Source organism: Giraffa tippelskirchi, chromosome 7 (genome assembly GCF_054371585.1).
Source record: "Giraffa tippelskirchi isolate mGirTip1 chromosome 7, T2T-mGirTip1v1.2.pri, whole genome shotgun sequence".
NCBI classification, from domain to species: domain Eukaryota; kingdom Metazoa; phylum Chordata; class Mammalia; order Artiodactyla; family Giraffidae; genus Giraffa; species Giraffa tippelskirchi.
In genome coordinates, this window is record NC_137281.1 from 7759858 (window position 1) to 7772686 (window position 12829).

General features: G+C 53.0%; 1 protein-coding gene across 5 annotated transcripts; it reads left to right on the forward strand.

Moving 5' to 3' along the window:
- Positions 1–521: 521 nt before the first annotated feature.
- MAMSTR (MEF2 activating motif and SAP domain containing transcriptional regulator) lies at positions 522–6314 on the forward strand. 5 transcript variants are annotated; one of them, XM_081515354.1, is made up of 11 exons: positions 546–622; positions 895–1055; positions 1178–1261; positions 2431–2469; positions 3091–3266; positions 3445–3629; positions 3952–4054; positions 4245–4439; positions 4710–4913; positions 4992–5046; positions 5207–6314. In XM_081515354.1, the coding sequence occupies exons 3-11, from the start codon at positions 1204–1206 to the stop codon at positions 5488–5490; spliced, it is 1299 nt and encodes a 432-aa protein (XP_081371480.1). In that variant the 5' UTR covers positions 546–622; positions 895–1055; positions 1178–1203; the 3' UTR covers positions 5491–6314. The 5 variants fall into 5 exon arrangements, with proteins under 5 accessions (XP_081371479.1, XP_081371480.1, XP_081371477.1 ...); XM_081515352.1 differs by having other exon boundaries at positions 573–622; positions 2383–2469; XM_081515353.1 differs by lacking the exon at positions 895–1055 and having other exon boundaries at positions 522–622.
- Positions 6315–12829: the final 6515 nt, after the last annotated feature.

Here is a 12829-nt window from a genome sequence, read left to right on the forward strand (position 1 = left end):
AACACCTCTTGTCCCTGTTCTTGAGTCCCTCCTCCCTCACATCCGAAAATCTGGGCCCCCAACCCACTCCTCTCTTGGGCCCAGGAGTTCAAGCCTCTGCCTCTTTTCCTTCAAACCCAGGAATTTAGCTCTCCAGTCCCCTCCTCCCTCAGACCCAGGAGGTTGGGGCTCCAGTTTGAACCATCCCCCCCCCTCCTGCGAATCCGACTCCTGCTGCTGCGTCAGGGAAAAAGTAAGCGACAGGTGGCACCTGTCTGCAGGGTCGGGGCAAAACCACCTGCCGCTGCTGCTCACCCTGAGCTCCTCTCTTGGCACCTGCCTCTGTCAGTCTGCCCGCCGCTGCCCAGTCCGACCCCGCAGCCCCAGGACGCGGAGGAGGAGTGAGCTGGGAACCCCGACGTCCGCCCCGCCCCAGCCCCTCCCAGCCCGTGCTCCCTCCCCTTCTCAGGACGCCGGGAGGGGCTCCTGTCTACCCCGCCCCTCCCCCCCAAGCCGCTCCCGACACGCCCCCAAAAGGGTGGGGTCCGAGGCGGTCCCAGGCTGGTAGGGCGGAGCCTGCGGCCTCCAGCCTTGACCACCGGACTCGACCCACTCCAGAGCACCTCTGCGCAGATTCCACCTGGTGAGAAGCCCCTGGGATAGGGGCTGGGAGGGGAACCCGCCTTAACTCTCCTGTCACCTCTGTGATCCCAGTCCCTTCCCCACAAACCGTGATGGCTGACGCCCACCCATGCCCCTGCACCCTTCTCAAATGCAAGTGTCAGGGACCCTTCCACTCCCTAGGGACCTGTCGGATCCTCGCTTCCCCTCTTGATCAAGGTTATTGTATTCTAGGCCCCTTAGAATATTGAGTTCCTGCCCTTCACCCCCTTTTCCCTCCATCTCCTTTCATAGACCCGGAGTCCAGGCCACCATTGCCCTCCTTCTTAGAACCCAGGAGTCCCAGGCCTCAGGTGCTTCTTCCCCCAGGCTCCAGGAATTGGGGCCCTCGGCGTGTCCTCTCTCACACCCAGGAGTCTGGGCCCCCAATCCCCTCCACTCCCAGGATCCAAAAGGTATGGCCCGAGGCCGCTCCCGTCTCTAGGTTCCTCAGGCCCTTTCCCTGCTGCGTTCACACGCAGGGTACGCCTCCTGACCTCCACTCTGACCCTGCCTCCACCCCCTCCACCCTACCCAGTCCAGGTCCCCATCCCAGCCTTGGCAATGACTCTGGCGGCTTCCTCCCAGCGCTCCCAAATCATTCGCTCCAAGTTCCGATCTGGTGAGAGATTTCTTTCTGTGCACGTTGGGAAGGGATCCTCCTGGTCCTGGGAATATACTCTCAATCTGGGAGTATGCACCGCTGGGCGATGTGGGTGACCCCCAAGAGGCATGTGTTGTCCATGCAAAACATTATTTGTGTAGAAAGGAGGCCTCAGTAAAGGGGTGGAGTTCTGGTTTACAGAGAGTGTGCAAATGGCTGATGCAATGCTCACTTGAAGAGTGCGGGGGGGAGTGGGCGGCCAGGGGTGCGTGTGCAGAGGACCTAGGACCGCAAAGGAACAGGGGCTTAAAGTGACAAGTGCTCAAAGCAGAAGAGTGTCCACAGTGGGGACTTCAGAGTGGAACTGCGGGTGAGGGGACAGTGAGCTCTCAAGCCTTGAAAGCATCAAAGGTGGCATTTCAGGTCCCAGCGCAGGTGGCAAGTGTGCAAGTGGGTGTACACCTGGAGGCCAAGTCCAGAGTAGACAGAGCATACTTGAGGGTTCAGACGAGTCTGCTTCTGTGGTTGGGTGGGTGCAAAGACACCAGGAACCAGAGAGCAAGGAGTGTGCAAGAGTACATGTGCACAAAGAAACGTGCAAAGAGAGATCCTGGCTCCAAAACTGGGGGTGAAATCCCTAGTGGACAACCAAGTGTGTTAATGTGGCTGGATGTGTGCCAAGATGGTGAGGCAAGGGTGAAGAGTAGCAAAGGGCACTAGTGTATAAAAGTGGTATAAATGCAAAACTAGAGCCCAGGGAAATACGTGTTTAGAGGTTGGTGTGCAAAAGGGGTGACTGAAGGGAGGCTGAGAAGTAGGGAGTGGGCATGTGCAAAGCAGGATGCACAGATAAAAGGAGGCAACAAAGCACAGACACTAAGATGGAAGTTGGGCAGAGGATGGGGTGGGCGCAGGCTTGCAAAGGGGGCAAGTCGGGGGGCAGGCTGCCTCCTGCCTGCACACTGGCTGGCTCCCCGCCCCAGAACAGCTCTGGCCTTAGCTGCTGTGCTGGCAGGGAGCAGGCAGGAGGCCCGGGAAGGGAGCAGGCTGCCTGCCCACCCGCCTGCACGGGGTGTGTAAGGGGGCTGGACACACGTGTCCCGCCAACAACTGCAGCTCACACTCGCCTGCCAGGCCAGGCTCTTGGATACTCCCTTCCCGCCTCTCTCCTCCCACTCCTTCCACAGTTCTTCAGCTTCGGATCCACAGACGGTATCAGGACCTGAGTAAGTGTGGGCCCTGAAGGGGAGGGAATGGTGGCCCCACTTCCCTTAGGGCACCCTGGGGGGGCAGCTGCCACACATCTTGCTTTGGTTCCTGAGCCCAGTCTCTATGCCCCAGGGTTCATTGTGGTCCCTTCCTGTCCTTCCCCAGGACCCACGGGTACAGATCCCCAGCTGCCCCACCGCTAGGAGCTTCTCTTCCTGCTCTTGGGCTTTTCCCACTCCAGTGAAATGCATGAATCCAGATCCTGTTTCTTGGGAGAAGATAGGCATCCCAGACTCCACACTTGGCACACATACAAATCTCAGGATGTGACTTTCAGCTTCTCTCTCTCCCCAAGAACCCGGAGTTCTGGCTCCACCCCTCTCCCAGCAAAACCTCAGAAATCTGGGATCCTGTTACCACACCCCTTGATGGCTGAGGATGAGATTCCTGCCTTTCTTGAGAATGTAAAAGTCTGGATCCCTAGCACTTCTGCCCTGAGATCCAGGAATCCAGGCACTTAGCTCCCACCACTTGGTTTTCACTCCCCACATCTGTCCTTCTGCACTTGGGGGCTGGAGCCTCCAGAGCCCTCTTTCCCACACAGCCTTGTTTCTCCCTCCCTGGCTTGCTGCCTGCAGCCCTTTCAGGGTTTTTCGGCGCCTCTCCAGTCTTGGATCCCGATCCATGGATCTCAGCTGCAGATCCAGCTCTGGCTCTGGCCCCAGCCTCCCCATTGGGCCCAGCCCCTTTCCTCTTAAACCCTGGAGTCCTTCTTCCTGAGCCGAAACCCTGCCCTTGGAGGTCCCTGAAGAAGGTGAGTCTCTATCAGAGTGAAGGGAAGTCCCCCTGAGAGTCTAGCCTTGGTTCTCCTTGCTGCTACCCATTTTGCTCCTCGCTGATGGTTACAAGCCGACCCCATACTTTGCATGGGGCTCCGGGACAGGAGAGCAGGAATGAAGCATTAGCATATGACATCATACCTGCTCTTTCAGGAGTCTCCCAAGACCTCCCAACACTGGAGGGAGCCCAAGCCCAAGGGGAACTTGACATACCACCAGTACATACCCCCAGAGCCAAGACAAGGGTGCCGGGCAGACCCCCAGGTTGAAGGGTCGGCCTTGGATCCCTCTGGACCGCCTCTGTGGGAAGGGACAACCTCACAGCAGCCACCTCCTAGGTATGACCCCCATTTTTGTTCTCCGGGAAGTTCTGGCCCCCAGCTACCTCCTCCTCCAGGACCCAAGAGTCCAGGTCCTCAGCCCCCTCTTCCTTCAGTTCCCAGGAATCCTGACCTCCTACCCAAGAGTCTGACCCCTCTCCCCTCAGTTCCTCTTCTTCCATGCATGGGAACTAGCCTCCCTGTTTGCTTGCTCAGAGCCCCAGAACTTGGGTCCCTCACTTTCCCGCATCTTCATGAACCCATGCCTTTGAGGACTCCAGAATGCCTTTTCTCTCTCTGCTCCTTCTAACATCTGTTTCCCCCTGGAAACTATTGCCAGGATGAAGCCCATACCCCTCACTCCCGCCCCACCAGGAGTCCCCAGCCCCTCGCCCCTGCCACACAAGTTGGAACTTCAGACCCTCAAACTGGAGGAGCTGACGGTGAGTTTGGGGAGTAACTTCCGAGGTTATTCAGTAGGGGATTCAGAAGTCTAACCCTACAGCCTTTGCTCCGTTGGAGATTCGGGTCCCCAGTTCGTCCTCTCTCAGCTTCCAAATGTCCAGCCCCAGCAAACCCCCACCTGCGCCCCGGAGCCCGCCTAGCACGTCCTCTCCCCGCCTCCCACTCTAGGTCTCAGAGCTCCGGCAGCAGCTGCGGCTGCGGGGCCTCCCGGTGTCCGGTACCAAGTCAGTGCTTCTGGAGCGCATGCGCGGCGGCGCCCCGCCCCGCGAACGGCCGAAGGCTCGGCGCGGGGACAGTCCGGCGGGCGCCCCCTGGCCTCGCTTCAGGCCCAAGGCTTTGGGAGCCTCCCGGAGTGCGTGCTCGGTGAGGGCGGGGCTGCGTGCATGGACCAATGAAGAGAAGCCAAAGCGGGATGGGCCTGCAAGCCGAGAAAAGAACAGCCAATAAAGTGTGGGGGCGTGGTTAAGAGCCAAGGGGGAGGATCTTAGGAGAAGGGAAGCCAATGAAAGAAAGGGGGCCAAAGGGGGTGCCGGGCGGGGCGCGGGCCAGGGGGTGGAACCACAGGTGGCGAGTGGGTGGGGTTAACCCCCAGTGGGCGCGGCTTATGGAAACCATCCTTCTTCGCGGTTCCAGTTCAAGCTGAGTCCAACATCTCATTCGCCGCTTCCTCCACGTGCCGCGGAAACCCTGGTGACTGCTTCGGCTTCGGCTCCGGTTCCGGTTGCGACGACGGCTCAGGCTCCAACTCCAGCTCCAGTGCCGGTCCCTTCTTCAGCACCGGCCTCAACAGCCCTGACCCTGGAGGAGGAGCTGCAGGAAGCGATCCGCAGAGCGCAGGTGAGAGAGAGCGGGCCTAGGGTCTCAGACAGGATCAGGCTGGAGTCCCAGGTTTACGCTGCTGCTCCCTGTCCGCAGCTGCTTCCGAACCGGGGCATTGATGACATCCTGGAGGATCAGGTGGAGCCTGAAGGTAAGAGCCGAACTGCTAGATTTGAGGAAAAGGGGGACGCGGTCCAAGATTCTGGATTCCTGGGTCTTAGGAGTGGTCTGGGGACCTAGACTCCTGGAAAGGACAAATAGGGTCCGGACCTCTGCCTTCCTGAGCTCACGCTGCATTTCTTCCCCTGCAGACCCGCTGCCCGCCATCCCCTTGGACTTTCCTGGCTCCTTCGACATGCTGTCCCCCTCCCCGGACTCTGAAGGCCTCTCTTCTGTCTTCTCTTCCTCACTTCCGTCCCCCACGAATTCCCCGTCCCCCTCTCCCAGGGGCCCCACGGACTCCTTGGATTGGCTGGAGGCTCTGAGTGGGGGTCCCCCGCTGGGCTGTGGACCCCCAGCCCCCAGCATTTTCTCTGCTGACTTATCTGATTCCAGTGGCACCAGGCTGTGGGACCTGCTGGAGGATCCATGGTGATGGATTTTGGGGTTTCCAGGGACTGCAAACTGGTGGGGATGGAGAGGTCACAGAGATAGGCTCTGTGTTGGGGGGGGATGGGTGGGCAGAGGCAGTTGGAACAACTAGCAGAGCCCCTCCCACCACAGACACAAAATCAGAGACAACTCTCATCTCCACGTGGCCCCTGCACTGCTGCTGACATGCCACCCTCCTAACTTCTGCCTGACCTCCATATGATCCCCTCTGTGCTTGTGTTGTTGGGAGCAAAGAGGCTTCATTTGCTGCTGACCAGGACAAACAAGCTGCTTGATGCTTCCTTCGGCGACCTCATGGATGTTTTTGTTCCACACTATCACCCCCACATCTCACCGACTAGATGGGTGCCTGTTGCTGGGGAGCCTGGAAGGCGGTCTCTGCTTTTTTGGATGCAACAGGAAGACAGGGATGAGTGGGAAGAGAGAATAGTCTGCCAGACCCTTGGCTTCTGATTGGAGATGAGAAAAATCAGATGTGTCATGAATTTGAGGTCAGATTCTCTTAGAAGCAGAATCTGAGACAAGATCCTTGTGTCCATGATTTAGTAAAGACATGCTCCCAGGAGAAAGCAATAAAGGAATAGATGAAACAGAACAGTGATGAGGAAGAAGACTAGCAAGGGTGTGATGTCAGGTGAAGTCCCAACCTCAGCCTGATCCCGTGGGGAGCTCTGGAGGATAAAACAAGTTGTAGAGTCGTCCCCACCTTGAAGCAAAGGGAACTGGGCCTCTGAGGCAAATGGAAATTCCTGCTTGGGTTTATTATTGCTGAATAACAAACCACCCCAAGATTTAGATTGTTCTCAACTCCATGTGTGTTAAGTCTCTTCAGTCGTGTCCAGCTCTTTGCGACTCCATGGCCTGTAGCCCACCAGGTTCCTCTGTCCAAGGGGTTTTCCAGGCAAGAATACTAGAGTGGGCTGCCATTTCCTTCTCCAGGGGATCTTCCTGACCCGGGGATGGAAACTGCTTCTCTTACGTCTCCTGCATTGGCAGGTGGGTTCTTTACCACTAGCGCCACCTGGGACTGCCTCTAATTGTTCACAATTCCATGGATTGACTGGGCTCAGTGACGTGGTTCTTTGGCACCATACAGCATCAACTAAAGCCACAGTCATCTTAGGGCCCAGCTGGGCTATAACATCCAAGATGGCGCACTCAGATGCATCTAGCCCCTTGGTAGGGATGGCTAGGAGGCATGATTCTACTGGACTGTGGGATATCTGGACTTCTCTCATTCACTTCTCTCCCTCTCCATGTGGTTTCTTTCTCCAATAGGTAGCTGGACCCCTTACTTGGTAGCTCAGGGCTCCCCAAAGTGAGCATTCCTCGGGGAAGGAAGCAGAAACTTCCGATTTTTTAAAGACTAAGCTTGAAACTGGCACAGTGTCGCTTCCACCACATTCTGCTCCTTAATGTAAGTTGGGGCAGCCCAGGCTGAGTGTGAGAGAATACTACACAAATGTATGAATTTTGGGGGCATGGTCATTGGAGGCTATCTTGGGAGACTTGCCACTATATGCCTCTAAGGCAATCGTGGGCCACAGGTCACAAGAAGGGGGCAAGAAATAAACTCTCAGGCACCTTGAGCCCAACAGCAGTCCTGGAAACAAAGTTGCAGGGTAAGTTGTTAGCAGCAAACTGCTTTAAAATATAGGTTTTATTATTATTCAGGTATAGTGAGGCCAATAGATCAGGAGACAATTGCCAGTGAAAAAACTGTTTGTTATTTTCACAGGTCCCAAAGGCAGGGGGCATTGCCAAGCTATGCAGGGCTATATGGAAAAGCCCCAGGGTCAGGAGGTAGAGAGGAAGAGGAGAAACTTGGACCCGAGAGTCTTTATTGTGGTTTCCTTGGGAAATAACAGTTGTGCCAAAGATCTGTAACTTAGGATTGTCTACTTTGAATAATATCAGCAGGCCCTGGGGTGTAAGAGTTGTCCCCAGTTACCTGGAACTTGGCCTTGGAGGGGCAGATGAATAGTGGCCTGAAATATAGAGATCCATAGAGAAAGTGGTTTGAGGTATAGGCTCTGGGTTGGTTGGTTTGCATGTGAAGGGCATGCTTAGGTGTGAGTCCTTTCTTACCTCTAAGAATTGGCCAGCCCTGGAAGGGGCAGCCCCTCCATCAGCAAAGCCCCAGATGTCAAAGCTCCAGAAATACAGAAAATAAAAAGGCATGATTAATGCATAAAACACTCAGAAGCTGAGTGTTGGGTGCACAGAACTGGTAAGAAGAATCTGAGGGGACCTGGGCAGGCCAACAATGGTGTCCACTACAAGTGAGAATATACTGCGGATTGGTTATGTGTTACAGCGCCTTGAGTTGCGACCTCCCTTGTCACTGTCATATAAGTTTCTTTTTTATCCATTCCTATAGCCCATTGTGACTGAGAGAGTTCACTGAGACTGTCCACAAACCAGACCTGGCAAGTGACATGCACTGATAAATATTAACCACCATTACTAGTTGCTGATCAACAATTCTAGTGCCTCTAAGTGTGTAAACTCCAGTGAATGTTGAAGATTCAAGATAAAAATGGAAGGGAACAGATGCTCATTACCATGAGGGAAAGGGAATCTTTGGTGTCTTCCAAACCCATCAGGTGGAATTTGTCACCCTCACTTTCCAGAGGAAATAATTAAAGATCAGAGAAGGGGAGTGACCTGCCCAGTATCACACAGACAGAAAGTGTTGGAGTAGGGTTTTAAATTGGATTCATAAATTCACAGCCTGTGCCCTCAGGGTTGAAAAGTCGAAGAGCCTCGATCTCTGCTCTGGTGAAGCTCAGACATTTGAAAAGAGAGAGTCCCAGTGCAGGGTGACAAGTATTTTCATGGCAATGGGATAGGAGGGGCATGAATCCTAGAAAGTACCAGAATTTACAGGGGAATGGGACAGGGTGGTCAGAGGAAACATTTTTTGCTAAGACTCAAAGGATTGAGGAGGAGGTAGTCAGGAGTCCCTCGGGAGACAGCACCCTTGTTGACGGAGAAGAACACACGAAGGCTTGAGGGTGTGAAGGGTGCTGTCACCTGGGGGAACGTGTGAGGTCAGGGTTCCTGGAGTAAAAAGTGGGTGTCCGTGCTGTGGCAGAATCTGGGGCTAGAGAGGTGAGTGGTGGCTGAGTCTTGCAGGACCCTTTATGTCAGGCCGAATGTTGCTGGGAAAGGGGTACAGCCAGCCCTGGGAAAGGGGTCTTCCTTTGTTTGCCTGCCCCCGTGTCCTCCTCACGCTGTCCCCGTCTCGCCTACCTCCAGAGGAGGGCAGCACTGGGCTGAGAGCCTGCGGGTCCTGTGCGCAGTCCCAGAGAAGAGCCGAGGCTAGGGGCAGCTAGCTAAGGAACTGTCTGGAAGGTGGAGATGCGACAGACAGACCCAGGAATGGGTGTGGTGTGCGGGTGTGAACCAGAACCTGAGGGACCGGCTTGGGTCCTGTCCTCGCCACTGCCTGTCCCCCAGCCCTTCTCCAGAATTTTTGTTGCAGGAAGGGGGACCCCTTCCATGGCTCGAGAGTGGGCCCTTGTCTAACACTCAGAAATGAATTGTCCAAGGAGACACATGGACAATTTTTGTTGACAAAGCAAGAGATTTTATTGGAAAGGGTGAGAGCTGCTCTGCCATGTGACACGAAGTCTCAGGGTTTTATGGTGATGGGATTAGTCTCTGGGTTATCTTTGGCTGATCATTCTGACTCTTAGAGTCCTTCCTGGTGGCACATGTGTTGCTCAGCCAAGATGGATGTCAGCAAGAAGGATTCTGGCAAGCGGTAGTACACATGGGGTTTCCTTTTGACCTCTCCTGAACTCTTCTGGTTGGCGGTGGTTTATTAGTTCCATGTTCCTTACCAGGACCGCCTGTCATAAAATAACTCACCAGATGGTTACTATGGTGCCTGCCCAGCGTGGATGGTTTCAGTCAGTGTACCTCCCCCGACAATTTCAGCCGCTTCTTCCTGTCCCTGAAGAGAGGGCTGGGCCTTCCCCGAGGGGGCCGGAAAAATGAGGGCTGGACCTATGGGGGAGCTGGGGAGAGGATGAGGTCAGATGGAGGGTCCCCCACCATGCTGCCTTTCCATGATCTCAATGGAAGCATGAAAAAGACCAAGGATATGTTTAGGGTAGCCATTCCTTTCTCCAGAGGATCTTCTCAACCCAGGGATCAAACCTGGATCTCCTGCACTGCTGGAAGATTCTTTACCATCTGAGCCACCAGGGAAGCCCAGTGTTTGACAAATTACCCAAATTACCAATTTATCTTATAGACATATTCCCCAGAAGGGTACACTCATATTCATTGGGTAGATTGGAGAAGAATATATATATATATGTGTATATATATATATATATATATATATATATATATATATATATATGTATGTATGTATGTATGTATGTATGAATGAATTTCTTCTTTGTTTTCTTCTGGTGGTGCAGCTTGTGGGATCATAGTTGCCTAATCAGGGATTAGACCCACTCCCTTGGCCTTGAAAGCCCAGAGTCCTAACCACAGGACCACCAGGGAATGCCTTAAAAAAAAAATTCTTTCTCTTCTCTTTCCACCCCACCCCTTCCTCCCTGTCTCCTTTTCCCTCCCCCTCTGTTACCACATATCTAGTTGGCTCCTTCCAATGCTGACTTCTATTCTGCCTTTTACCTCCACCTTATTTTTCCTTTCTGTTGCACCAGTGGTGGCCACCCGCCAGCTCCCAGCTCCACCAACCACCCGAGACTGCCATCCTCACCCTCATCCTCTCCATCTCCATCACTCATCCTCCTCTCCCTCATCGTCATCATCAAGCACAGCCCCTTAGGGACCCGTAGGAGAATTTCTCTGGGAAACACACCCAGGAGTGGGTTGACACAGAGGTAGGTACCACGGTGGTTGAGAGTCTCATCTCTGGGGTCAAATCCACCTGAGTGGACTTATCTCTCCATCATTAACTTCATGGCCTAGAGCAAGCCATTTAAACTTCGAAGCCTCAGTTTCTTCATCCATATAATGGGAACGAAGGCAATAGTACTTTATGGGGTTGGTGTGAGGAATAACCAAGTTAACTTGTGTAAAGTGCTTAGAACAATGCTGGCATACAGTAAGTGCTAAGTATCAGTGATCGTTGGACTTCCCTGGTGGTCCAGTAGTTAAGAATCCACCTGCCAATGCAGGGGACATGGGTTACATCCCTGGGCCGAGAGGATCCCACATGCCACCGGGCACAAAGACTGAGCCCATGTGCTTCCACTACTGAAGCCCCAGAGACCATGCTCTGCAACAGGAGAAGCCACTGCAATGAGAAGCCTGCCCACCACAATGAAGAACAGCCCCCACTCACCACAACTAGAGAAAGCCCACGCACAGCAACAAATATCTAGTACAGCCAAAAAACAAAATAAATAATTTGTTTTAAGTCAAAGACCTTTAGTTCCTCCTCAAGGGTTGTAGATAATATTCTGAGTCATCCTTTGAGCCATTTTCCAGATACTGAAACCCCCATCAGGTGAAAGACATTAATTATATGCTGCCCACAAGTTTGCAGACCCCCAGACTGGTTGGAACCAGAAGGCTGATGATGTTGACTTCTGATTACCTCACCACCAACCAATCAGAAGAATGTCCAAGAGCTGATTACACACCCCACAACCACCCTTCTGCTCCCATCTTGAAAACCTCCCCTAAAAGCCACCAGGAAGTTTGGGTCTTTTAAGCACCAGCTCCCTGGACTCCTTGCTTGGTGCCTGCAGTAAACGATATGCTTTCCTTCACCACAGCCCAGTGTCAGTAGACTAGCTTTACTGCACATGGGCAAGCAGACCCAAGTTTGGATCGGCAACAGAGGCAGATCGGTGGTTGCTTTTTAGGATATTCACAGAGCACCACAGTCAATATCAGAACATTGTCATCACCACAAAGAAAAACCACATACCCATTAGTGGTCACTGCCCATTTCCTCCCAAACTTCTCCTCCCATTGTGTGTGTGTGTGTGTTGTTAGTCACTCCGTCATGTCCAACTCTTTGGAATCCCATGGACTGCAGCCCACCAGGCTCCTCTGTTCATGGAATTCTCCAGGCAAGAATACTGGAGTGGGTAGCCGTGACCTTCTCCAGGGGATCCTCCCGATCCAGGGATCGAACCTGGGTCTCCTGCATTGCAGGCAGGTTCTTTACCGTCTGAGCCACAAGGGAAGCCTCCTCCCACTAGGCAACTCCTAATCTACTTTTTGTCTCTCTGGATTTGCCTGTTCTGGACATTTCATAGGCATGGGATCGTTAGTGGTCCATGTGTTCAGCTTCTTTCACTCAGCATAATGTTTCCAAGGTTGGCGCATGTTTTAGCATGTACCATATTGAAACAGAGCAGGATCTCAAGGTTCTTCCCCACCATGTCTTTTGTCTGTGGAAAAACTTTAGTCAAAGAATTAATTTAATCAGAGAAGGGACAAAATGCAGAAGCAAAGAAAAGCGGTCCAACAGGATGAAAAAAATAACAATTTAGTCAGTAAGCAGAGTCAAGGACCTTGAGTTCCTCTTCAAGGGCTATGTAATAGATAATATTCTGAGCCATGTCTTGTGAGCTGTCTTGTAGATATTGAAATCTCCACTGGGTTGAAGAAGTTAACTAAATGATGACCAGACTGTAGCCAGGACATGAGCTGCTACAATTCTGAGAACTGGCCTCGAGGAAATGGGAAAAAACTGACCCTGGAACTGAAGATTAACTGTATTTAAAACAATCAGGATGACGCTGATCATATCACCACACGACCAATTTCAAGATGACTGTCACAGCTGACTGTGACATTTCTGCATGTAGCCTCCTCCTTTGGTCTATGAAACCTCTTTCCCACTGATTGTCAGGGCGCGGTGGAGCGGGTGGGGGGGGGTCAGCCTTTGGACAGAAGTCCACCCTCCCTGCCCCCAGTTGCCAGCATCCAAAATAAAGCCAACTTTCCTTTCTACCAACTTTGCCTCTTAGCTTTTGAGCAGTAAGCAGCCAGACCCCCACTTTTGGCTGCAGGATTTCGCTCCTTTTTATGAACAAATAATATGCCATTTTAAGGACCCACTGTATTTTGTTTATCCCTTCAGGAGTTGATGGACATTTCGGTTGTTTTTCCTTTTTGGCTATAATGAATAATGCTGCTATCAACTGAGCTGCTGCTGCTAAGTTGCTTTAGTTGTGTCCGACTCTGTGCGACTCCATAGATGGCAGCCCACCGGGCTCTGCCGTCCCTGGGATACTCCAGGCAAGAACACTGGAGTGGGTTGCCATTTATTTGCACTTAGCGAAAGGTTTTAAAACAAGCGTGCATGACCAGTCACA

Excerpts from the sequence above, each read along its gene's own strand:
- MAMSTR (XM_081515351.1), top strand. The coding sequence starts at position 1,204 with ATGACTCTGGCGGCTTCCTCCCAGCGCTCCCAAATCATTCGCTCCAAG. Across the intron at positions 2,470-3,090 it reads CAGACGGTATCAGGACCTGA|CCCTTTCAGGGTTTTTCGGC; the intron begins GTAAGTGTGGGC and ends TGCTGCCTGCAG. Across the intron at positions 5,047-5,206 it reads GGATCAGGTGGAGCCTGAAG|ACCCGCTGCCCGCCATCCCC; the intron begins GTAAGAGCCGAA and ends CTTCCCCTGCAG.